Source organism: Vanessa cardui, chromosome 6, assembly GCF_905220365.1.
Source record: "Vanessa cardui chromosome 6, ilVanCard2.1, whole genome shotgun sequence".
Lineage (NCBI taxonomy): Eukaryota > Metazoa > Arthropoda > Insecta > Lepidoptera > Nymphalidae > Vanessa > Vanessa cardui.
The window spans coordinates 808,736-834,194 of record NC_061128.1 but is presented as its reverse complement, the minus strand read 5'-3'; the positions used below and the strand labels follow the sequence as shown (position 1 = coordinate 834,194).

Genomic DNA, 25,459 nt, shown 5'->3' with positions numbered 1-25,459 from the left:
CTGTTTGTTTCGGCTAATCTCTGGACCGATTTTGACGGGACTTTCACTGGCAGATCACTGATTTAATAGGGAGTAACTTAGGCTACAATAATATATTTATTGTTAAATTCAAACACGTACAAGGTCGCGGGCGCAGCTAGTGTGTAATTTATTTATAAATTGAAATTTTTGAGTATATCGTCCTTAACGTGATTTTAGTAATTAAAAAAAAATCTGAATATATTTTTTTATAAAGAGACGTTAGTTATTTAAATTAAGAACTTAAATAAAATATGTAGAAATCTTGATCGTGAAATGGCGACAAGAATGCTAGCGTCGTCACGTTAAATTGCAATTTCGATTTACTTTACGTAAAATGAAATATTTGCGTATAAAAATGAGGCAATAAGACGGCGTTTTATATGTGTGTGGAATATGATATTTTATTTCTCGTATTCTTTAAAATATATATTCACTGAAAATAGCAACTGCGTAGCAAGCGACAGCTATTGGTGTGGTGAAAAGCATGCTTATTATTTGAACATCTACTAGCCCGAGATTTTCTGACAGGTATACTTTCTATGCCGTCACTCCACTATCTACAATATCAACTAGAGATCATGTTGCTTGGTGGTACGTGTGCAAACCCAAGTACAATAATTACCACCATACCATATGTTCCAAAGCTAAGCTGCAATACTTTGTATAGGTGGCTATAACTAAGTTCCCAAATTTCTTACCAGTCTGGCTACATATTTCATAAATAAATGTATAAATTAATTGTTTAATTATAAATTATTTCCATAATAGTCAGAAGTAATATATATATAAGAATATCGTAACTAGATATTCAACTTCTCTCGGGAACACCGTAATGATATTTTTTTGTTATTACTATTCCTTTAATACTAGATCTTATCAGCACTTTGGATATTAATCTTGGTTTGCGCATTGTCACTTTGGGTCTATTTATCGCTTCAAGAGATCGTTAAGGGTCGTTAGGTTGTTATCAAATACAATTTACAATGAGGTTTTATTACATAGTATAATGGATATAGCCAAATACAAATTATTTATTTTGTTCTATACTAGGACTTAGGACTTAATCAGTTTAAATACAGGCTTAATAGATAGGTACAATACTTTAGTTACCGTTGACAGCGTGAAAAGGGATCCTTGAATTACACACATATATATCTATATTAATATTATAAATGGGAAAGAGGCTCTGTCTATCTGTCTGTCACTCTTTCGTGACCAAACCGCTAAACCGAATTTGATGAAAATTGATATGAAGCCAACTTGAACTCCTACTCTTTTTTGCCTAACACCCTAAAAAGCGAACCAAGCCGCAGACGACCACTAATATTATATAAACTAATAATGTTTGGTCGGTACTTTTCTAAATAAAATGAAAATATTATTAATATAACATTTATTCCTAATACTCGAACTTTAATAAATCATTTTTTCGTATTACCTAGAACCTCCTTTGATTCAATTTCAATGAATTTTAAAAACTAAATATAAGCAATATTTTTTGATTAGGTACTAAGAAAATATTATATTTAAAACGGTTAATTGTACACTACAACTAACTTTATATTTGCGTTTGACGGCGGTTTTATTCCTAATGACCCATCTCTCCCAGATAATCCAATCTGAGAAAGATTTAAATACTTAAAATTGGGGTAGATGCAGAAGTAAACTTACATACAAATATTTACAACATTCATTGTGATACATAACACATACATATAAATATATTTAGTATTATCCAATAATACATATTTGAGTAACACTTAATTTAATAAAAATCCTTTTAATTGCCGAGATGGCCCAGTGGTTAGAACGCGTGCATCTTAACCGATGATTGCGGGTTCAAACCCAGGCAAGCACGACTATAAATATGTGCTTAATTTGTGTATATAATTCATCTCGTGCTCGGCGATGAAGGAAAACATTGTGAGGAAACCTGCATGTGTCTAATTTCATCGAAATTCTGCCACTTGTGTATTCCACCAAACCGCATTGGAACAGCGTGGTGGAATATGTTCCAAACCTTCTCCTTAATGTGAGAGGAGGCCGTAGCCCAGCAGTGGGAAATTTCCCGGCTGTTACTTTACTTTACCTCTTAATTGTTGTTAAGGTAAAACTATTAGACAGAAGCGAACAAACACACAAGATAATATCACAAAGAAATACATCAATAACATTGAGTAAAATCAAAATTGCTTATGTGACCTTAATCATGACCAACTCTCACTGTCACCATCGTCCATCCAATACCACCGTTGACAAGCAAATGTCACTTTACTTCTGAGTTAGTTTTCCTCTGATGGCTAATGATGATGCACGAAAACTTGTTATAATATAATTATAAACTGTATATGTATAACCTTCACCACGCAGTATTTTGTTATTTTTTATAAAAAACACGTTCCTTTATTAATTAATATAGATTATTACTGAAATAACTAACAAAGAAAGATCATACAATATCCATTAGCAATTATTCTTTGAAGCGTCACAATGACATACTTAACTATACGTATAATATCACTGTTACACTTGACAAAGTTGTGCCGCAACAAAAGGGAATTTCCTGTATTAAAATATTTTATACTTAGTACTTTCTATTTCTAGATAATATCGCACTCATAAAAATCACAAAAATAAACGAGCTGATTTTATTATCTTTGTGAGCGTGAAAGTTACACTTGATACTTGTCAAACGCCATAGTCCTTAACTAACAACAACTACAAAACAAAAGAGCCAGTCAATTTCCCACAGCTGGGCTAAGGCCTCCTCTCTCTTTGAGGAGAAGGTTTGGATCATATTCCACCACGCTGCTTTTTTCTTCAAATGTGACAGAATTCCTTTGAAATTAGACACATATATCCACACGTTCTTTTCCTTCACCACCGAGGTCGAGATAAATTATAAAGACATTATAATTTAATGATAATTAAGCACATGACAATTCAGTGGTATTGCCTCGATTTGAAACCGCAATCATCGGTTAAGATGTACGCGTTCTAATCACTGGGCAATCTCGGCTAGGCGCTTAAGTTAACACACACTGGTAAAGAAGGATGGCAAATTATTTAGACGAATAAATAATTAAGGACTTTAATTCTTGTCAGAGTTCATCCTATGTTGGTTTATGTTGTAATAGGAGATAATAGCATAGTACCTTCATTATAATAGAGCTATTACGTAAGATTAAACTACCGCAGATTACCAACACAATGTGTCCGAATATGATATGAATATTTGATAATTACAGCGTTTAAGGGATACACGAATGAAGACTGCTTTGCATCATAGATTAGTCTTAAATTTTACAGTTATGAAATACGAAGTAAGTTCTTATAGAAATTAATAATAATTGCCATGACACGATTTTTTTAAGTTAAAGGAAAAAATAAACTTCTTAAAATAAGTGATATATTATGTCGAATTTAAACCTCGAAATTTTATGGCAGTGCACAAAGATCTAAGATATGAGACTTGGAGTATTGTCATGTTTTACTTTATTTTGAACAAAAGTATAAACTTATATAATATATTCCACAATAGGATCGCGAAAAAGTTGAATTTGCTTTACAAACGCTGCATGTCTCAGATATTTCACTGAATTTTTCTATTAAACATCTTGTAGAATACTAAAGTTCTTCAAAATTGTTCAAAACCTTTATAATAGGAATAAAAAAATTGTATTCATAACTAAAGGTAACAAAAATTTACTCTTCATTTTGCTTACCATATACATATATATGTATGTTTGTGAATTGTTGATGGTAGTTACGTTGGAGGTTTCTTTGAACATTTTTCATTTGAAAGATATGCTCTTAAAATACTCGACTTCAAAGTACTTTTACGACATCATTGTTACAAACATTTCTGTTGCTTCTAGAGCTCCAGCTTTTCTCTCCAAAATTGTTTTATTGTCACAGTATTGAAAGCATTGAATGTTGCCATAACGCTGCTTAGTACTGTAAAGTAAACTAAATGTTGACTTTGCCCTACTTTCAAAATATATTTACATATAAAATGTAAATCAATTAAAAAGATAGGACTTTTTTTATATCCTCTTGAATCCCAGTCCGATTGCATACCTCAAGATGGGTTAGACAACTGCACAGTACATTATTTATACTGCAACATATCATGTGCAGATACACTATTGCTCATGCTCAGATATATGGCAAATTCAGGGAAAGGACCATCGGCTTAACTTTTCAGAGAAATTAATATTGCCAAACTACTGAAAGAAATCGACGGAAAAATATTGAGATATTATTGACAGAAAAATCCAAATACTTTCGCATTATAAGCTAAACAAAGACACAGTCAATTATAATTGTATCCATATATATGAAAATCTCTTAGTATTTTACTTCTCTTATATTGATTTATATATTTTTAAAAGTTTTATTTAACGATAAATTCTTACTCTGGCTATTAAAAATTGTTAAATATTTAACGCCTAATTTTGCAATTTATAAGCTGAGTTGAAACTAATTTTTAAATAGATTCTATATGTTACTTAATTATGTTATTATAAGTAAATTGTGTTTCTCTTTAAGGTTCAATAACGATCCTGTCATACGCCTGTATGGGCCGTACTTTGTGCTCTGTACGTCCGCCCTTTGACATCGATGAGGGCAACGTAAGCATGCAGCAGGTATGGACTTTTTCCTTTTAGCAGATTTTGGTCACAGTCACAATTTTCAGTAAACATTCTCAATAGAAAATAGGCAACACAATTAGTGTTTGTTAAGTTTTTATGACGTCAGATAGGGAAGTATGGAAGAAGAATGCTACGCAGATACCAAGTAAATTGGGATAAGGGCAGGAGGATGATGATTTAGTATTTAATAATGGATTGATTTCTCAATGTGTTGTCACAAAAATCAAAAATAAATATCATTAATTACTAGGTTATTAAATACATTGCAACATGCATTAGGCAATTCGTGCTGATGTGGTGCGTCTAACAAAAAATATGACCGATTAGGAAATTTTCCAAAAAAAATTTCAAGTCATGTCAAGACACCTGGACGGTTGAGGGTTGAGGCGCGAGCATAGAATACAGACGAAATCAAGAAAAATACTATTAAAGCAAAGTAGATTCTACCGAAAATAAACAACAAGAAACTTTATACCAACTAATCCCTCATTTGAATTACATAATGACGACGAATTTGACGACCTCCACGGTCGAGTAGTGTGTTTGTTCATTCATATAGGATATATAAAGCCTGAAATGCGGTAAGTCAGTTCCACGCATTTTTTATATTCAATATAATCTTGTACTGAGTGCTGGTATGCCTTATATAATAGGCCGAGTTAAAAATAGCAGCGGAATCTTATTATAGATACGAATACCGTACCCCAGAAAGGATATATTAACTATGCGAAGTCAGAAAGTAGGTATTATTGGCTTACCAACTCCTGTCTATACGATATTTTTTTTGCTATATAGCTGACGAGAACTTGATCTATCTGATGGTAAATTGTCACCACCGTCCAAAAACATAAACAGTTCCTTAAATCACCAATGCACCACCAACCTTGGGAACTAAGGAATTATGTCCCTTGAGTCTGTAGTTACTACACTATGCTGATTTACTCACCCTTCAAACCGGAACACAACAATAACGAGTACTGTTGTTTGGCGTAGAGTATCTGATGAGTAAGTGGTACCTACCCAGTCGGGCTTGCACCAAACCAATTAAGAAATTATCACTGTTTCTTTCAAAAATATCTGTCTTATTCCGAATATACGTACTATTCTTGCAAACATATTGTAAGTATACCGAGTTTATTAAAAATCCCGAAGGCAGTCTTGAGCTCCAAGTTTATAAATAAGCCGGTCAGCAGTATTTTTTGCACTAACGAGCATAAATTTTGAGAAGAAATTAATTAAAAACAAGATTAAGAAATGTTTTAAAATTCAACATGCTGAGAAAATAACATCGTTTAATAGAATTACCTATCTCTTATAATTACGACTGAATTGAATTTCTTATGGTCTTTGTTAGACAACAAGCTTTGTTCAACTTTACTTCTGTTGTTTTCGATTATAATGAACCTCTGTATTGACGTTCAACGTGTGGAATGTCTGTGTAAATAATGTGATATTATAATATCGAAAAATCATTTTGTTAAAGAATAAAAAGTTGCAGACTGTCAATGTCCTACTACTGGGATATATTATCCTCTCCCTTTGAGGAAGGTGGATATACACAGTACTCTCAATTTCTGTTTGTTAATACTTGTTGACTTCCAGCCAGTATAGAGTTAGAGTATATTACATAATTATAAAATTGTATTTAGCTATCATGACTTTGTATTTTTGAATGTTGAAAAAGAGTAACTAATGAGTTTTTTGCCGATTCTTTTCGGTAGAATCTACATTCCGAACCGGTGGTAGCTTCACTTGATATAGTTGTGAAATGACAATTCAAAAGTCGTTTTTGAATATAGTAAATTTTGATTTTGACACATGGAGTTTCTTTAAGGCCAAGCACAAAATGAATAAACACAAATTAAAAACACGAACAATCTGTGACGCATTCTGGGGTTTGAAGATGCAAACATCGGTTGAGTTGCACACGGTCTAACCACGTACTCATCTCGGCTTACTGTAGCAATCTGGAAAAGATATATTAATTCTACAGTAAGTTTGAAAAGAAAATGTATATTAATACAATGAAAACTTATTGGTACACAAACGCTTTTATTAAGTTGTCTTTGTCACATTTTCGATAGTTATCAAATGTAATTAATATTTAGAATTATATTTTTAAATTGTGTTTATGTTACTCCTTCACGCAGGCGCAATTTATTAATAAAGAAAATGATATGATAAAAGTTAGTAGGTAAACATTATAATTTTTACCTACTAACACTCAGAATAATAAATATGTTTTTGCTGATTTTATTTATGTTTTTTGTTTTGTAAAAACAATTATTCCGCAAAACGGAACGCTCAAGCGTAAATTATAAATGCCCAATCATTTTGACGTCATAATGACTAGCTATTTTAAAAATTATTTTTATTTTGCTCGTAATAGTATAAAGTAAAAGTAATAGCCTGTTCATTTTCCCACTGCTGAAATAACGCCTCATCGTCCATTGAAGTGAAGGTTTGGAACATATTCCACTACGCTGTTCCAAAGCGGGTTGTTGGAATACACATGTGGCAGAACTTTTATGAATTTTGTCACATACAGGTTTTCTCACGATGTTTTGCTTCGCCGCGGAGCACGAGATGAATTATAAACACAAATTTAGCACATATATATGGCGGTGCTTGCCTGGGTTTGAACCCGCAATCATCGGTTAAGATGCACGTGTTCTAACCACTGGGCCATATTAGCTACGTAATAGTATAGCTACCAAATATTTAAATTAAGGTACTAAATAGGTACTAATTGCTTTCATTATTTTAAAGCTTAGGATGAAACAAAAATTTTACATACATGTTTTTTATTAAACGTCTTATGTTTTTTCAGTTTGTGGCCGAATTTTTATCGAAAAAGGAATTCGTTTATTTACAGTATACATTTTATTCAGTACATTCCGAGAAATTTATTTGAGAGAGATTGATCAGCGTCGAAAACGGGTTCTAATTTTTATCGAGCTTATGAAAACCTACTCAAATTATTGTTTGGTTGTGCGTTAATTTTCAATTCGATTAAGTCGAAACTTCGTACAGCTATTATTTAACCTAATCTAATAATAAGTAAACATGTATAAACTTCAGATTTACATATTCTTAGCGATTTGCTCATAGCTCTACTTAGTATTCAATTTTATTGTTCATTTCAAATAGGTCTTAATTAATGTTAATTTATAATACAATATTCAACTTAGTTATATTGTTTAATTTTATTGCTGAATCTCAGGCTACAACCTCGCCTTATTTATTAATCTATAGTTGATAATAGATCTCGTCCAATTATGTTGTATCGACGTCGTTACTGTCTCGTTAGTTGTGTAACTAGATATTGGGTTAGGGGAAAAGTCTTTTCGTTTTTTATTTGAAAAATCAAGATTTTCTGTCCTTAAATTCTATTTGATTAAAATATGCTAGCGATCCGCCCCGTTTTCGGACGGGTGCAATACTGATACTTAATTTACTACAGTTATACTATTATTTATTTACGACAACACATTAGAAATTACTAAAATTATCAGTGTTTCTTTATCATATTGTCCATGTTTTATGTACAAAAACCTTCCTCTCAAATCTCTCTATCTATCAAAAAAAAAAACCGCATCAAATTACATTGCGTAGTTTTAAAGATCTAAGAATACACAGTGATAAGAGACTTTATTTTATACTATGTAATTGTAATATGAATGCCATTTTGTAAGCAGTGAAATAATTACATTGCTGTGAATAGTCATCTCTTGATGACCTCAATTTAGCTGTTTAATCCTAAAAGGACCAAAACTGGTGATAACCTGATTAAAGGTCAATACATTAATACTTCCCAACCAAGGTCTCACAACATTTACTGATTAGTTGAAGATGTGTGTGGTCTGGCGTTATCCTTGGAAAAAACTACACCCAACAAAAGTACTTATACGATTTAAAACAAGAATTGGTTCGACGTGTAAATGATGGAGAAGCAGACCTGACAATAAAATATATAAACGGAATACCCAACATCATTAAAATGGACTCAAAAAACTCTCAACAATAAATACACCCATGAACATAATCGCAAGCGATAAAAACACATACCAGCTAATTAACAATTATGGAGACTTACAATGCTCTAAATGTCGCTTAATGTTTCTCTATTTGAACGTCCGAAGTATTTGCAAAAAAGGTAAGTTTGACGAACTGCAATGCATGCTCAAATCCTTGCCTACACAAATTCATGTAATCCTACTTACTGAAACATGGATCGGTAGCGACGCACAAGCAGCTGAGTTCCAACTATCCAACTACACCCACTACTACAATTTTAGAACAGATATAAAAGGAGGAGGAGTCTCTGCGTATGTACACAACAACTTGTCACACTCCATATCCGAATCAGAATACCTGAATGGAAATAATTACTTATGGATAAGACTCGAGAATTATGCAGTGGAAATAGGCATTATATATAACCCAGGTCACACAAATTATCAAAATTTTCTAGAAACCTTAAACAGTCAACTTCAAAAAAGAAATAGGGCTATAGTTTTTGGAGATTTTAATATAGATTTATTAACGAGCAACAGAAAGACCAAACAATATAAATCACTATTAAATGAAGCTGGTTATACAATTCTAAATAAAATTACTAAAAAATACTGTACAAGAGACTCTTCAACAAGAAAATCGATATTAGATCATATCAGCACTAATTTAAGGAATGACAATTTTCACATAGCAATTATGGAATCAGCAATGTCGGATCACAAGCAAATTTGTGTTGAATTAAAAAAAGTCAGACGACCATCAATACAAAAACACCGATATGAAGCTATAGACTATGATATACTGTACACCATGAGTAAAGAAATTTCAAAAACGAACAATGATTATGACTACCTACTACTTGAAAACACTATTAAACAGTACATCAGTAAAAGCAAAATTATGAAGACCAAAATATTAAATCCGCCACAAAAGGATTGGATCTGCAAAAATATAATTGATGGCATAAATCAAAGAAATCTAATATGGAGCGAACTCAAGAACAACCCGCATGACGAAACCTTAGAAAAACTTTTTGAAAAAAAGCGAACAGACTTAACAAATTTAATTAGAAACACTAAAGATGCATATTACTATAAGAAATTTACACAATTAACCAAAAAACCTAAAAAGATGTGGGAATTAGTTAATAATTTGGCTTGTAATAAAATTAAAGAAAACTATGTGCCTTCAAAACTCATAATACAATCTAAACATATAACTGATACCAAAGAAATTTGTGAAGAATTTAATAAATATTTTGCAATGATAGGACCCCTCTTGGCAAACGAAATATCAAAATTTTACCACGATAACAATGAACATGTGTTACCTCAGGTCATTACCGACTCAAAATTAATAACTTTACAGCCATGTAGTGCCACTGAAATACTAAAAATTATTAATCATCTTGACTCAAATTCTAGTGCAGGCTTAGACGGTATTCCGTCTAATTTAAAATTGCTTTAGTTGTTATTACAACTAAAGCAATTAAAAGCAATTAAAATAAAAGATATCATAGGCGTTAGACTTGCGCACTGTTTCAATAAATTGTTAAAACAAGGACATTTTCCAGACTCGCTAAAAATTGCTAGAATTACACCTATTTATAAGTCGGGGGCTAAGACGGAGCCTGGTAATTATAGACCAATATCTGTTTTACCGGTTATCTCCAAAATATTTAAAAAAATTCTGTTTAATCGCTTAGAACAATATCTAAAAAGTGTTGGTTTTATTTCTGAACGTCAGTATGGTTTCAGACCTAAAAGCAACACCTTGTCGGCAACAATTGACCTTGTAACTAAAATCAAAACCAATATTGATAAAAAAAATATAGCTCTGGGCATATTCGTAGATTTGAAAAAAGCTTTTGATACCGTTAGCCACAACCTGCTTATAAAAAACTTAAAATGTATTGGTGTCGATGGAACTGCTCTCGAAATGTTCAAATCTTACCTCACAAATAGATTTCAAGTTGTTAATATTAACAGTACTTATAGCTCGAAACGCCCAATCACATGTGGAGTGCCACAGGGCTCAATACTAGGACCCTTGCTACGTATATAAATAATATTGAAGATATAGGCCTACATGGTCATATATCTTTATACGCAGACGACACATGTCTGTGTTATTTTGGCTCATCTATACAACAAATAATGTCAAATGCTCAAGACGACTTAAATAAATTATCTACCTGGTTCCAATATAATCTGCTAACGATAAATACACAAAAGACATGTTACGTAATTTTCAAATCAAAAAATAAAATTATTCCTCCTCATGATCCATTAAAAATTAATAACATTATTATCCAGGAAAAAACTTGCGAAACATACTTAGGTCTAAGAATGGATAATTGTTTGACGTGGAATGCACAGGTTGAGCACATACGAGCAAAACTGTCATCCCTTACAGGCGCGCTTCGACGAATTGTCCGGTGTATTCCACGACAGATACGCTTTACGATTTACAATTCCTTGGTCAAACCGCACTTACTTTATTTAATTGAAATATGGGGCAGCGCCGCCAAAACAAAACTAGCTAATCTCCAAATACTACAAAACAAAATTATCAAAATATTATTCCATTACAATTTTTTAACGCCAACCACATCAATATATAAAGAAACTAAATTAATGACCATAAAACAATTATATATATTTAATATATGTATTCTTATCAGAAAAATTTTAAATAGCTCACTCCATACTAGCTTATCATTTACGATGCTAAAGAACACGACTAAACGTACGCTGCGCTCGCGCCGCGCTAGTTTCTTAGTTATACCCAAGACGAGAACAAAACTGGGCAAAAAAATGTTTACATATGAGGGCGCACAGTATTATAATAAATTGCCGTCTACTTTAAAATCTGTAAACTCATTTAATGTATTCAAAACTAAACTATCGGAATATATTATACAAAACTACCCACTTCAAAATTGAATACATTAAATGAGTAAAACAACTCGTTATTGTAATAATATCTTAAGAACGACATTTAATATTACTTGAATTTGTTGTTTCCATGTAAGTGACTTTGTGTCTTTTTTTGGAAAATAAAGATCTCTAAACCTAACTACACCCTTTCTGTTGATTAATTCCGGGCGTTTTTTTCTCATTTCTTGTAGTCTCAAGCCTCATCAGCTGGTGGCAGTATTTACCAAATTGACATTTTTCTTCAACGGTTAAAGCTTATAAATGATGTTCAGCTGTTCTTACAATGCTTACAGCAATGTGTTATTGTGTTAACTTAGTTTTCGTTATGATCTGTGAAGTTGACTGCTCCTTGGACCTGATCTTTTTCACATGTTTTCGTCGTTATTATTCCACTTTTCATCACCAGTCACAAATCTTTCCAAAATTGTTTCGGTTTTATTATGTTTCAAAAGATAATCCTTAATAAGTATAACGGCACATTACCGTTATCATTATTTTTGGTTCCCATATGTGGCTGCCGAGCGATCGTGGGTTGTCGGGCGAAGAGAATTAAAATCACGTGTATGAGGTTGTTTTACAATATCCAATAATTATTACAACGAAATATTATCAGTAATACAATCAACTCAGGTAATGACGCTCCATCAGGCACGTTTTGTTTCTGCGAGATGCAAAAGGATTGTTTTCCGTTTGACTTCGCTTACAAAAGAGACTGAAGTTGCGTCAGAGCGAAGAGACGTCAAAACTACCATAATTTAAAAAAAAGGTTGCTATCCGATTTTATTATCGCTTTTGACGTTTCTCGATGCTCTCAAAATGCAGTGGCGCCGTCACGGCCGGACTGACATTCGCACGTCCTCGTGCGACAGCTCACACCTCGGGTTATCTGAAAAGACAAAGTACATCTGCAGTGCACAACTAGGCATGCTCGCCCATCCCTGACAAGCTACCAAATTGTATCACATGAGTAAATAGATCTGGGCTTTCTTCCCCCACATTAGCTACCAACTCACTGGGCGGACAAATGACCTCAGGCGTCCCTTCGACTAGCTCACCAAGTCACATGGTGAGATAGACCGGACAACCGTCAAAGTCCCTTCCACCAGTCGCAAAAACCACACACAGCTGCTGCAATCAACTGATTCGAAACGTCGACCCACATAGGCCAGTTCCAGACCAATTTCTTGCCACTCAGCTCACGCACAACAAGTCATAGTTTGACCCTAGGCATCGACCCGGCTTAGGCCAGCCCAGTAGATCAACTACATCACACACCACATAGGAAAATATAGTCTGGTCATGAGCATCGACCCGATTTAGGCCAGCCCAGTTAACCAACTACATCCTACCTATTGTCCAACTAATATCATGCCTATGCTCTAGATAAAAGTGGGCACAAGAACACGTAATAACTCACCAATAACTATTCTTCATATTCAGAGGCTGAGAGGGTGTTAGATCTGGCGGTCAAAGTATGTGAACTAGATATTGACACTGTATCACTATCATAATCAGGTGTTGCCACTCCATTCTCATGACTATGGACTACCGCCGTCTCGGCCTCCTCCTCAATATTAATTAAGAAAGTAGCTACTTCAACCAACTCTCCATAGCCCCGGGGTACTGCACGTAAGTTTTCATGGGCGTATTTATAGGTTAGGTTAGATCCATCAATGTCTCGCAGCTCATAACTATCGTGGTCTAATATCCGGACTATAGTAAAAGGATCTTTGAACTTACGCTGTAATTTGGTTTGATTACGCTCACTACTTTTTATAAAGACAAAATCACCTACGATAAATGATCTAACTTTTGCTTTGCCCCGGTTAAAGCGTATTTCGTCCAATGAAACCAATTTTTTTTTAATATTTTCAGTAGCATTATGCCGAATAGTTTCTAAATCTAAGCGAGACTCAGGTTCCGCGTGCACGGATAAAGTTGATATCCCTAATGACTGTGCTTGTATGCCAAACACAAGTTCCGTCGGTGAGTATCCCGTTACTCTGGATCGGGTGCTATTCAACGCCAGCTGGACTTCGGGAAGTTCGTCTCGCCAGGTTTTATTTGGGTCGTTTTCTACAATCGTGAGCAGGCACTTTAAGGTGCGTCATGGAGAAGGTCAATTTGTTCGTCAATACGAGGCAGCGGATAATGCTCGGGACGTGTGTTGGCATTGGGTTCCCTATAGTCTACGCACATCCTATTAGTGTTGTCGTGCTTTTTAACCAATAAAATGGGGCTAACAAATGGAGAACTACTTTCCTGAATAGCGTTCGCTTTTATTAGACACTCTGTTTTCTCGTTGACTATTTTCTTTTTTTTTTTTTTCGCGGGAGCTAACCTATAAGGATGCCTTTGAACCGCCTTGTTTGGATCAATAGGATATATCCGGAGAACACCCGTCGTGACTCGTCGCGTTAGTATATTGTCGAAGTGAGTTATTCACTGTATTTCTCTAAAATTATAATTAAAGCCAATTTGTCATCGTCTTGTAAATCTATATCAATATTCGGGAAATCAAAACCGCTAGACTTGTCAACTAAGTTGACTTCTTTATGTTGAGAAAAGGTAATGCGATCGTTGTCGATATGCACGTGCACGTTCTCCTCCAGTATATCTCTACCTATTATTACCGGTTCGGCAATAGTGCCATCGGGAACTATGTGAAACAATCCTGAGAGCGACAAGCCTTGGACATTAATGGAACTAATAACCTGGGAAACGCATTCCACATCACCGCTACCAATGCCCTTCAGATACACTAATTCACCCTGCGCAGTACCAGGGAACTTATCGGCATAGCTATTAGTTACTAATGAACAAGCAGATCCACTATCAAAAAGAAAGGGAACTGACTCACCGGATGTTGTAGTTAACGTGCTCCTCGATGCCTTGCGTTCACACACATGGACCTCTTTATCCGGCGCTGCTCCACTGCCGCCCACTCGATCTGGACACGCCGATGCCAGGTGTCCTGGTCTTCCAGACACAAAGCAGGTAATAAGCCTGTCAGTGCCTTTGGATGCTTGATGGTATCTTCTCAGAAACAGTAGGCTCTTCCTTTCGCTTACGACAGTCGATTGCTTTGTGACCCGAAGTACCGCGGCGGTGACATGTCCCCGTGAAGGGCGATGCATAAAATCGGGTCCTTTTCACATCTGGATCATGGTTATAGTTACTTTCGTGTTTTAGTTTCAGCGAAATGCCGTTGAGAATTCGTAGAAGTTGAGATCTAGTCGTTGGGTTATGGGAGCGGAGTTCACGACGAATCACTCCGTCTTTTTGGCATAAAAGCGACGATACAAACCCCGTGGTAATGTCTTCAGGCATTTCTGTCCGCGGAATGCGTCCGATGATTTTCCAAAGTCGTATGGCTGCCTCAGTCGCGGTTTCTTAACACCGACTTGGAAACGTAGAATTTCGTCGAAATAATCCTATGGTATCATAGGCTTCGCAAACTTCACGAGCAATATTTCTTTTAACTGAGGCCATGTCAGCTGCGATGTCTGCAGTCGTGTTAAGCAGGTAGAAGCTCGGCCTTTAAGTGCACGTGTCAGTAACAACAGCAGGTCTGCACCTCCTCACTTGCGTTCATTGATTACAATATCGGTCACGTTACACTAGCCTTCTATGTCTGCTTCGTTGTCGTCAGGGTCAAACTCAATTAATTGGATGGAGGCGCTGCTTACAGGTCGCGGTTGCGTTGAAGCCATCATTCGATACAAAAACAGCTCCATATGTTGCGGCAGGCTTTGTTCCGGTGCCGGTGCTGACGATCTGGTACGAGTATTCTCTTCAGAAGTAAGCCCTTCACATCCCACTTCTGATAACGGCACATTACCGTTATCATTATTTTTGGTTCCCATATGTGGCTGCCGAGCGATCGTGGGTTGTCGGGCGAAGAGAATTAAAATCACGTGTATGAGGTTGTTTTACAATATCCAATAATTATTACAACGAAATATTATCAGTAATACAATCAACTCAGGTAATGACGCTCCATCAGGCACGTTTTGTTTCTGCGAGATGCAAAAGGATTGTTTTCCGTTTGACTTCGCTTACAAAAGAGACTGAAGTTGCGTCAGAGCGAAGAGACGTCAAAACTACCATAATTTAAAAAAAAGGTTGCTATCCGATTTTATTATCGCTTTTGACGTTTCTCGATGCTCTCAAAATGCAGTGGCGCCGTCAAGTATATGATTCATTGGGTTTGTTTTAGTTAGTTCGAAATCTCAAACAAACATTGAGAATTTTTATGTATCCAGTACTTCTCAGGTGGACAAAAAGTGTTTTATGGTCATCTCCTAACTCGTCAGCTAAGTTTTAACTACTAATATGGCTATGTTGGTTCACTTTTTCAAAATTCGCTACGACTTTACCTGCAAAATTTGTCCAAAACAAACTTAATTTTTGACATCAAAATTCCAATACTAAAAATCCTTGAATCATTTTTTGAAACACTCTCACTGAAACTGCGATATAAATCCATAATGCGTCCTTAAGCGGAACAAATTTTACTCGCGGCTTGGGACGATTTTTACCCTTCTTTATAGAATAAAGCTTTATATCCTTCTTCAAATACCAATCGTGTTGAATATTATGAATGGCTTATTTCTTTTATTTTCAAGTAAAACATCTCGATAAGAAGTAGAATATGAACTTTTTATGTAGTAAACTAGCGGCCCGTCCCGGCTTCTCATGATTCACTCATATGTTTATTTTATTTATTTTTTCTTGTTTCATTTTAGATTTTTTTTTGCCGTAGTACCACATTATCTATTTATGCTCACAATCTTAAGTACGTAACGTAAACGTATTTAATTTTATGGGATTGTTTTTGTATTTCTATGATTTTTTAATTTTTAATATCTATTGAATGGAATAGCCGTTTTCAAGAATTCAATAAGTAATCTATATGAATTGAAACAGTTCTGAAAATAGTATAATTTATTTGTATAAGGTTTTAAACGGAAATATAAAATAGAAATAGCATGGTCTAATTTTGATCAGTTTTTCTATTAACTTTTAAAACGTAAACAGTGGTTTTTGTATTATAACGATAATAGAGGACATATGATAGCTTGATAATTTTTGTACATACTGATATGTCCTTTTATGTTTTAGAACATAGTTTTATCATAAGTTTCCACACCGCATGCGACGGAAGACGTTTTAGGGGAATTTTTTATAACTTTGGTTAAGTTACTTAAGTTATAGTAATGAGACATATGGCCTCCATATAATAGCCTCAGGGAAAATGTAGCTTCGAAATCGTGAAAGAATTTTTGAAATCGGTTCAGTAGTTAATTATTCCTTGATATAATAGTAGTCTAGATATAAATACTTTATTCCATCATGGCAACTTGCTAAATTCTAGAGATTTGAGAGAGAGCCATCTTGAGCAAGACATATCAAAAATACCTACTTATAAAAAAACACATGTACCGACTTTCATGTTAATGTTTAAAAGTGAAACAACATGTTTATCTTAAACAAATGAGTGATATTATTTTTATCGAAACATATATGTCATATGTAGTGAGACTTAATTAAAACCTTCGCTAAAGGCAGAATTACATATGACCTTTTTGCATTAATATTTACGTGTACGACGGTACAATAAGACCGAAGCATTAAAAGATAAGTAGAGGCCGAAGTAACAAAACTATATTACTATTGAGTATTCAAATGCTTTATTGAACTGGTTTCTACTACTTTCTACTGGTTTTAATTGAAATTCTTAAGAATTTACAATAACTAAACCCTTATCTGAATTGTTCAAGGAATTTCGGAATAAAATTATCGTTTAAAATCAAAATGAACAAAGTTTGGCAGTTCAGAAATTATATTAAGAATGAAAATTATTGGGAGACGTAAATAAAGAAGTTTTTATATTTGCAAACAAAAGTGTTAATTAAAAGGTCGGTGTTAATTACAAGGTCTCGTTCGAGTATTACGTTTTGGTTTTGTATAGCGAGTCAGAATACTTCCTTACTTTAGTAACAAATTAATAAGAAGAGAATTTACTGCTAAGATTAGGGGAGCGACCCAACGACTAGCAACACTAAATAACATGATAACTTAAGCATATTTGATAGTTGAACTCGTGCTATCTTTAGTATTAAAGATATATATACATACATTACATTGACAGCCTGAAAATTTTCCATTGCTGAGCTAAGGCCTCTCCTCCCTTCGAGGAGAAGGTTTGGAGTACATTCCACCACGCTGCTCCAATACGAATTGATGGATAGACACATGCACGTTTTCTCATGATGGTTTCCTTCACCGACAAGCACGAGATGAATTATAAACACAAATCAAGCACATGAAAATCCAGTGATGCTTGACTGGATTTGAAACCACAATCATCGGTTAAGGTGCACGCGTTCTAACCACTGGGTCATCTCGGCTCTTATTAAAAATATGAAGTGCTTTAATTTCCGTTTTTAATTTTAGTGTGAATAATTAAATCATAAGTAATGGAAAGTACTGTGTATAGCACACAGCCTGTAACTTTTAAAACAGAAAGAGAAATTATAATGAGGCGACCGCACGACACTGTTATTTCAGCAACACAATATACAAAATTTAAAACACTTTCAACAACATACATTCACAATTAGCTTTCAACTAAAATGCATTCATAAATGTAACTTCTATAATTTCAGTCGGGATGGCAAAACAAAATTACGTTCTACAATAATGCTTGGAGCATTATTGTAAAACTCTCTATAATTTGTTGCAATGAACAAATCATCCAATTTTTCTCTAATGACAGCTCAATCATTTAAATAAGAAATAGCGTATATGTCAGTATTAAATGCTATGCTATATTAAATAATATGAATTAAAGTGTACAGTAACAATACAATAATAATTGTATATATAATAAAGCAAATTCCAAAGCTCCACTTATATTCATAATATGCAACAATAATGTGATACAATCAATAATACAGAACCAAATGACAACACCGTATCGGAGGGTTTGTAGACGAAATATTTTATTTTGATTTTATTCGAGTAAGCTTTTATTAGTCCTTTTTATTCTTTATTTTACAAAATGAAATTGAAAACTAATTCAAAATGACAACTGCCTGAAACTCATTAGATTTCGTTTTCCGACGGATAATTTATTTATGTATGTTAATTTAATACAATAGAATAATTATTTGCGTATTTATGCATGAAAATTACCGAATGCTAATCACGCTTTTTATCACGAGCTAAAAATAATAAGCTTTTTTAATTCATTTACGACCGAAACATTTCTATTTTAATTCAGCTATAACAAATTAAGAGCCGAGATGGCTCAGTGATTAGAAGGCGTGCATCTTAACCGATGATTGCAGGTTCAAACCCAGAAATACTCATGTGCTTAATTTGTGTCGAGAATTCATCGGTGAAGGAAAACATAGTGATAAAGCCTGCATGTGTCTTATTTCATAGATATTTTACCACATGTGTATTTCATCCCACGTTTTGGAATATATTCCAAACTTTCTCCTCAAAGAGAGAAGAGGCCTTAGCCCAGCTGTGGGAAATTTACAGGCTGTTGTTGTAAGACATGTTGTGACAACTTGTGCGTTTATTATTTTTACCAGGGCTTAAGGCTGATGAAAGAGAGGAAAAGAGTGGCGTGGATTCTCCTTCTCCTGGCTGTTCTTTTCGCTTTGTGCTGGCTACCATACAACATCATGCAGCTCCTGCTTGACATAAACGCTGTCAACCCAAAGGACTTGAGCATGTATCTGCCATACGCTCTTTTTGTTGGTAAGTTTTTTTAATACTTCTACTTATATGTATGTTAGAAACATCTGAATCTCTACACTGAAATTATATAAACTTTGCTAAATCCTTCCAATCTGTTTCATCTTTATCGTGCAGAATCATGAATTGAATCTTGTAGATTTTGAACTTGCTAACATAATAAAAATGTCAAAAATATAGCGAAAATTTTGTAATAAGGAAATGGCTTAGATAAGAGAATGCAAATATTATTTGTTAATTTAAAAAAAAAGAAACTTAAAATCATTAATCAATCGAATAATAGGTTAGAAGAGGAGTTACTTTCAATACAAAACGATTCAACAGTAATTTAAACTAGCGGTTCTACCGCGATAATTCGCGTTTACCCAAAAGATTCTTTAGGAATTTGAAAGGCTGTAAGTCATTTGATTGAAAACTGCAAGTCAGCAGTTTATATTTGTCTTATGTTAAATAACATTATTTCAGTTAGAATAGGAGTTTCTCGATACCAACTTTTTTTTTACTTTTTTCAGACCTGTTTTCCTCTTTGTCTAAAATTAATTATTTTTTTTTTAAATTGTAACAATTTAGAGTCTAAAATAAAATATCAATCAATCAAATCCTCTTTATTTTTCTGCACGGCTGGAGACCATAGTTGATTTTTTTATGTACAGCTACCGTCCCATAATCACTAGGACGAAAGGCGGCTTACGCTATTCATTTTTATGTATATTTATTTGTATATATGTATATACAAATTTTGTGATTTATGTTATGATCAATAATTCAATACGTTAGATAATACTTTAAATATCACATTTGATTGTGTATAAAAAAAAATTAAATAAATATATTCAGATAGCTTGAATGTCGATACAAAATATTTGAAGAGTATACTTTCATAAATACGATAGGTAAATTGCGATCGTTGATGGTGTATTGCCAAATTTAGAAGACACCAGTAATTCAAATCAAATCAAATCAAATCAAATCAATTTTATTCAAGTAAACTTCACAATGAAGCGTTTTTGAATCGTCAATAATCAAATACTACCACCGTTTCGGAAAGCAGCTTCTAGCGAGAAGAAACGGCAAGAAACTCGCATAGTTGCTCTTTTCAAATAAACACATTTACAATGCTGTTATTGACAGTAATTAGCGTCCTATGATGGAACCCGAGCCTAACTCCAGGCGTTTCTTTCTAAAAAGTACTCTTTTAATGAATAGTATGATTTATTTATTAATTTAGTCTTAATAATATTTTTAAATTTTGAAAATGGTAATTTGATTATATTTTCCGGTATCTTATTATATATGCGTATACCATTGCCCAAAAACGTTCTATTTACCGTATGCAAACGGAAACTGGGGGTTACAAGTTTATTCTTATTTCTTGTATTAATAGTATGTACATCAGCATTGATAGAATAATTTTTAATATTCTTTTGTATAAAGATTATATTATCATAAATATATTGTGAAACAACCGTTAATACACCTATTTCTTTAAATTTTTCGCGTAATGATGTCCTGGAGCTAATATTGTAAATAGATCGGATAGCTCTTTTCTGTAGAATAAAAACAACTTCAATCTCTGCTGCATTACCCCATAACAACATTCCATATGACATAATACTGTGAAAATTACTAAAATAAACTAGTCTAGCAGTACTTATGTCCGTAAGTTTTCTAATTATTTTTATTGCATAAATGGCACTACTTAGTTTTCTTGCCAGGGCATACAAATGGGTGCCCCACTGCAGTTTGGAGTCAAGGGTTATCCCTAAAAAGACCGTCGACTCAACAAACTCAAGCCTTTCATTTTTCAAAGTTATTGCAGAAGGATTTGATTTGACATTTGGCAAGGAAAACAAAACACATTTAGTCTTTTTAGCATTTAGTACTAAATTATTTATGTCAAACCAACCAAGAACCCGCGACAGAGCACTGCTTACAACGTCATAGTTGTTTATTTTTCTATCAACTTTAAAAATGAGGGATGTATCATCTGCAAACAGTACAATATCGCAAGTATTTTTTACGAAATAAGGTAAATCATTTATATATATTAAGAACAAGAGAGGTCCCAAAATTGAACCCTGTGGTACACCCATTTGCGCCACAGCGCCATTTGATTTTGCACCATTAACCACAACCTTCAAAACTCTTTCACTAAGGTAGGAGGAAATTAATTTCAATGCAGGGCCCCTGATACCATAATATTTAAGCTTTTCTAGGAGAATATCATGCCTAACGCAATCGAAAGCTTTTGATAAATCACAAAAAACTCCAATAGCGTTTTGTGACTTTTCCCATGCATCATAAATGTGCTTAACAAATGCTACACCCGCATCAGCAGTCGAGCGACCCTTAGTAAAACCAAACTGTTGAGAATGCAATAGCTTATTCGAGTTAAAGTATAATAGCAATTGATTAAGCATGACTTTCTCAAAAATTTTACTTAATACTGGCAAAATAGAGATCGGTCTGTAATTGTTTGGATCATTTTTATCACCAGACTTAAATAATGGGATTACTTTACTTAATTTCAACATATCAGGAAAAATACCAGATTGTACACATTTATTAAAGATGATAGCTAAATAAGGAGCCAAGTCAACAATTACATTGTTAATAATTGTGACTGATAAATCCCATAGATCACTGGTTTTTTTCAGATTTAATGTTTTAAATATTTTTAATATTTCGTACGGAGTTATATTCTCAAAAGAAAATTCTAACTCATTCTGGGGAACATAACATTTGAGTAGGTCTAAAGCGTCATTAGGAGACGCATTAAGTCCTTTAGTAATATTCAGAGGAATATTAGAGAAATATTCTTCGAATTCATTGGCCACATCTAGATCTTTGCCTACAATTTTGCCTTTTATACTAAGAGATAACTGCCCTGCATCAAACTTCAACCTACCTGTTTCCGAACTTATAATATCCCAAGTAGTTTTCATTTTATTATTAGATTTTAAGATTTTATTTTTAATATGCAACGAACGAGCTGTTTGACAAACTTGTTTAAATAACTTGGAATATTTTTTAACAAAATTGATAAATTTACAATCACGATTATATTTCTTAAGTTCATATAGCTCATACAATTTATTTCGACTTATATAGATACCGGTAGTGGCCCAGTCTGAGAACTGCATTTCATTGTTTTGATAAAAGGTTTTTAACTGAAATATTTTATTGAATTCGTTATTAATTACTTGTAAAAGAGAATTATATAAAGAGTTAGGATCATTTGAGCTAAGATTCAATTTTGGAAGGCTACAGTGTAAAGCATTATTGAAGTTGATTAAACCTTTTACAGTAATTGGCTTACAAGTGATTTTTCGTTTCTTTTGATTTTTTTTTATACCTATTGACACCATTTGGCCAAAGTGATCTGATGTAAGGTTTGATAAGATTTTCTTATTAACGGCCTCACAACTACAAAACACGTTATCTATGCAGGTTGCGGAAGTCGCTGATATTCTTGTAGGTTCACAAAATATGTTATTTAGATTATAAGATTGAAATAAATTTATGAACCTAGTACTTATGGAAGATTGCACTAAAATGTCAATGTTAAAATCTCCACAAATAACTATATTCTTTCGCCCAGTACAGACTCGCTTAAGGGCGTCCTCCATCACACATTCAAAAAGGTTAACATCCGATTGTGGAGGTCGGTATACGCACATAGCTATAGTATGCTCGAGTTCCACACATGACAGTTCAACAGTGCGCTCTATTGAAAGATCCACAATGTCTTTTCGCTCTTTACAATGTATATTCTGTTTTGTGTATATTAATGATCCTCCATGTTTAGTTAATTTTCTAAAGAACGCACTTGACAATTTATAGTTATTAATACTAGGTGGTAGCTGATGTGACAAGATCCAATGTTCACTAATACAAAATATGTCAATATTATAGTACTTTAAAAATAATTCGATTTCGTTATCTTTGCTGGATAAGCTCTGTATATTCTGATGTACAATACTAATAATATATTTACAGTGCTTATCCGTTGTCTTATTGCTTAGTTTTAATTCAAAGGAAATATTCATTCTGGATTCCAAAATTTTATTAGTCGAAACTGACTTTATTTGAAATTAATTAACGACGAATTACTCGAGCGGCATATTTTAATAAATGCGTACTCAATCTGTTTTACATTTTTATCAAACGGCATTTATAAGGATAAATGTCATCATAGTCATATTGAAAGGTAAAATATTTCCTCATGTCTCAAAACCAAGATCCTTCAAAATCCATCAAGTGACTTCACTAAGAGATTCTTCTAAAATTTTATGAACGCTAATGATGTCCATATATTATATAAATATAATATATTTTAAGGAGCTTGACCACTTTATATGGGTAGTTTGGCTTGAAGCGAGCAGTCAGCGAGAATAAAAATGATTATGATTAAAAGGAGGGATATCAAAAACGTTTTTCCAGTACGTGTACATAAAAGGATTTGCTATAAAAAATATTTAGATATTTATATTATTAGATACTTCTGTTAATGAAATATTTAGAGCTTGAAACTGGGTCGGTGAATTAAGTCTTCTAAATAATAGTTATGCATGGGTATAACTATTCATTGTCTGCCGAACCGATTTGCACTTGAAATAATAATTTAGAATAACGTATCTAGATCTTAATCAATAGAACAAATGTGTCTTCTTTGTGGTTACAAACTATTAAATACTAGGATCTATTAAAAAAAGAAAAGATAGTCCTACAATGCCAGTAAAAGCAACTCTCTCATATTGTATAACGTACACTTCAAATTTAAACTTCATCTAATTGAATATTCTCCTAATATTTTACATAGATTCACTACTATGGCACGGTTATTTTAATGACCAATGATAATTATTAAATCATTAATTAACCGCTTGTATTACTATTATCAGCCTCCAACGAGACTTTGTCTTCTCTTAAAAGTTATATTGCAGTCAGTCAACTCAGCCGGAAATTGAACCCGGGACCTCGGAGTAGCCTACCCATGAAAACACACTACTCGAAAACGGTCGTCAATAACTAAAAATAAAATAACTCTGAAGTTTAATTCAGAATGACAAGCTATTACTTTAATTGTTTTGGTGTTGCTATATAAAAATGGTAATAAAATATTAAATCGATATTCTAAGTGTAAGATATTACAAGCTGCATTTTATTCGTGCATATTATAAAAATATAAGCGCCTTTTCAACACTCTTCGTGATAAATAATGCACCATTATCACGTAATGCATGAATACTGCGGTATCATTAAAATGTTTTGGTTTGAAAACATTTTTATTCAAATGAAATGATATTTATAAAAATACATTTTATCAAATATTATCACGGAATGAATGAATGACTTTTGGTGCTTTTAACCTTACTGTCCATACACTGATGTGATTGAAAATGATTTTAATTAATTAAAACATTTTTTATCGAATCGAAATGCTAACCAAAAAGAACATGCATTTATTAAATAAAAATATTTTTGATTAAATTATTTTGTCTAATAAATATTCTGTCCATACCTTTTCAGAAATAACTAACGCTTCTTTGTTTCACAATTTAGATTGGAACTAAATAAAATAGTTTGTTATGGTTATCGGCTTTGCAAAATCATAGGCTATTATGGCGCCAAGGTCACGTAGGATAGTGATACAATCTTAATCACGATCACAGGATCAAGTTGTTTGATCACTATACAGAATACACAATCAATTTGACTGTCAACGTAAGGGATTGTTATTTTTGTTAACCAAAACTATATAAAATAAAAGTATTGTCTTTCCTTGTACCGGAAATTATGTAATTTCGGTAAAAGTTTTACATTATTTAAACTAGCGACCTGCCCCGGTTTCACGCAGATGCGGTGTTGATACTAAATATATTACAGCTTTGATGTTGTACATCACGTTAGAAGTGTCTAAAATTATCAGTGTTTCTTCAATATATATTGTTCGTGTTTTATCATTATATCATTGTAACAAAAACCATCCTCTTAAATCACTCTATCTATTAAAAAAAAAATGGATCAAAATCCATTGCGTAATTTTACAAA

The 25,459-nt window shown here is 33.3% G+C and overlaps 1 protein-coding gene across 1 annotated transcript in view; it reads left to right on the top strand.

Moving 5' to 3' along the window:
• LOC124530708 (neuropeptide FF receptor 2-like) overlaps positions 1–25,459 on the top strand; it is a 90,309-nt gene that overhangs the window by 52,813 nt on the left and 12,037 nt on the right. Inside the window, exons 5-6 of the mRNA XM_047104963.1 lie at positions 4,573–4,670; positions 19,240–19,408. Coding sequence (XP_046960919.1) covers positions 4,573–4,670; positions 19,240–19,408 — 267 coding nt within the window. The remainder of the gene's footprint in view (positions 1–4,572; positions 4,671–19,239; positions 19,409–25,459) is intronic.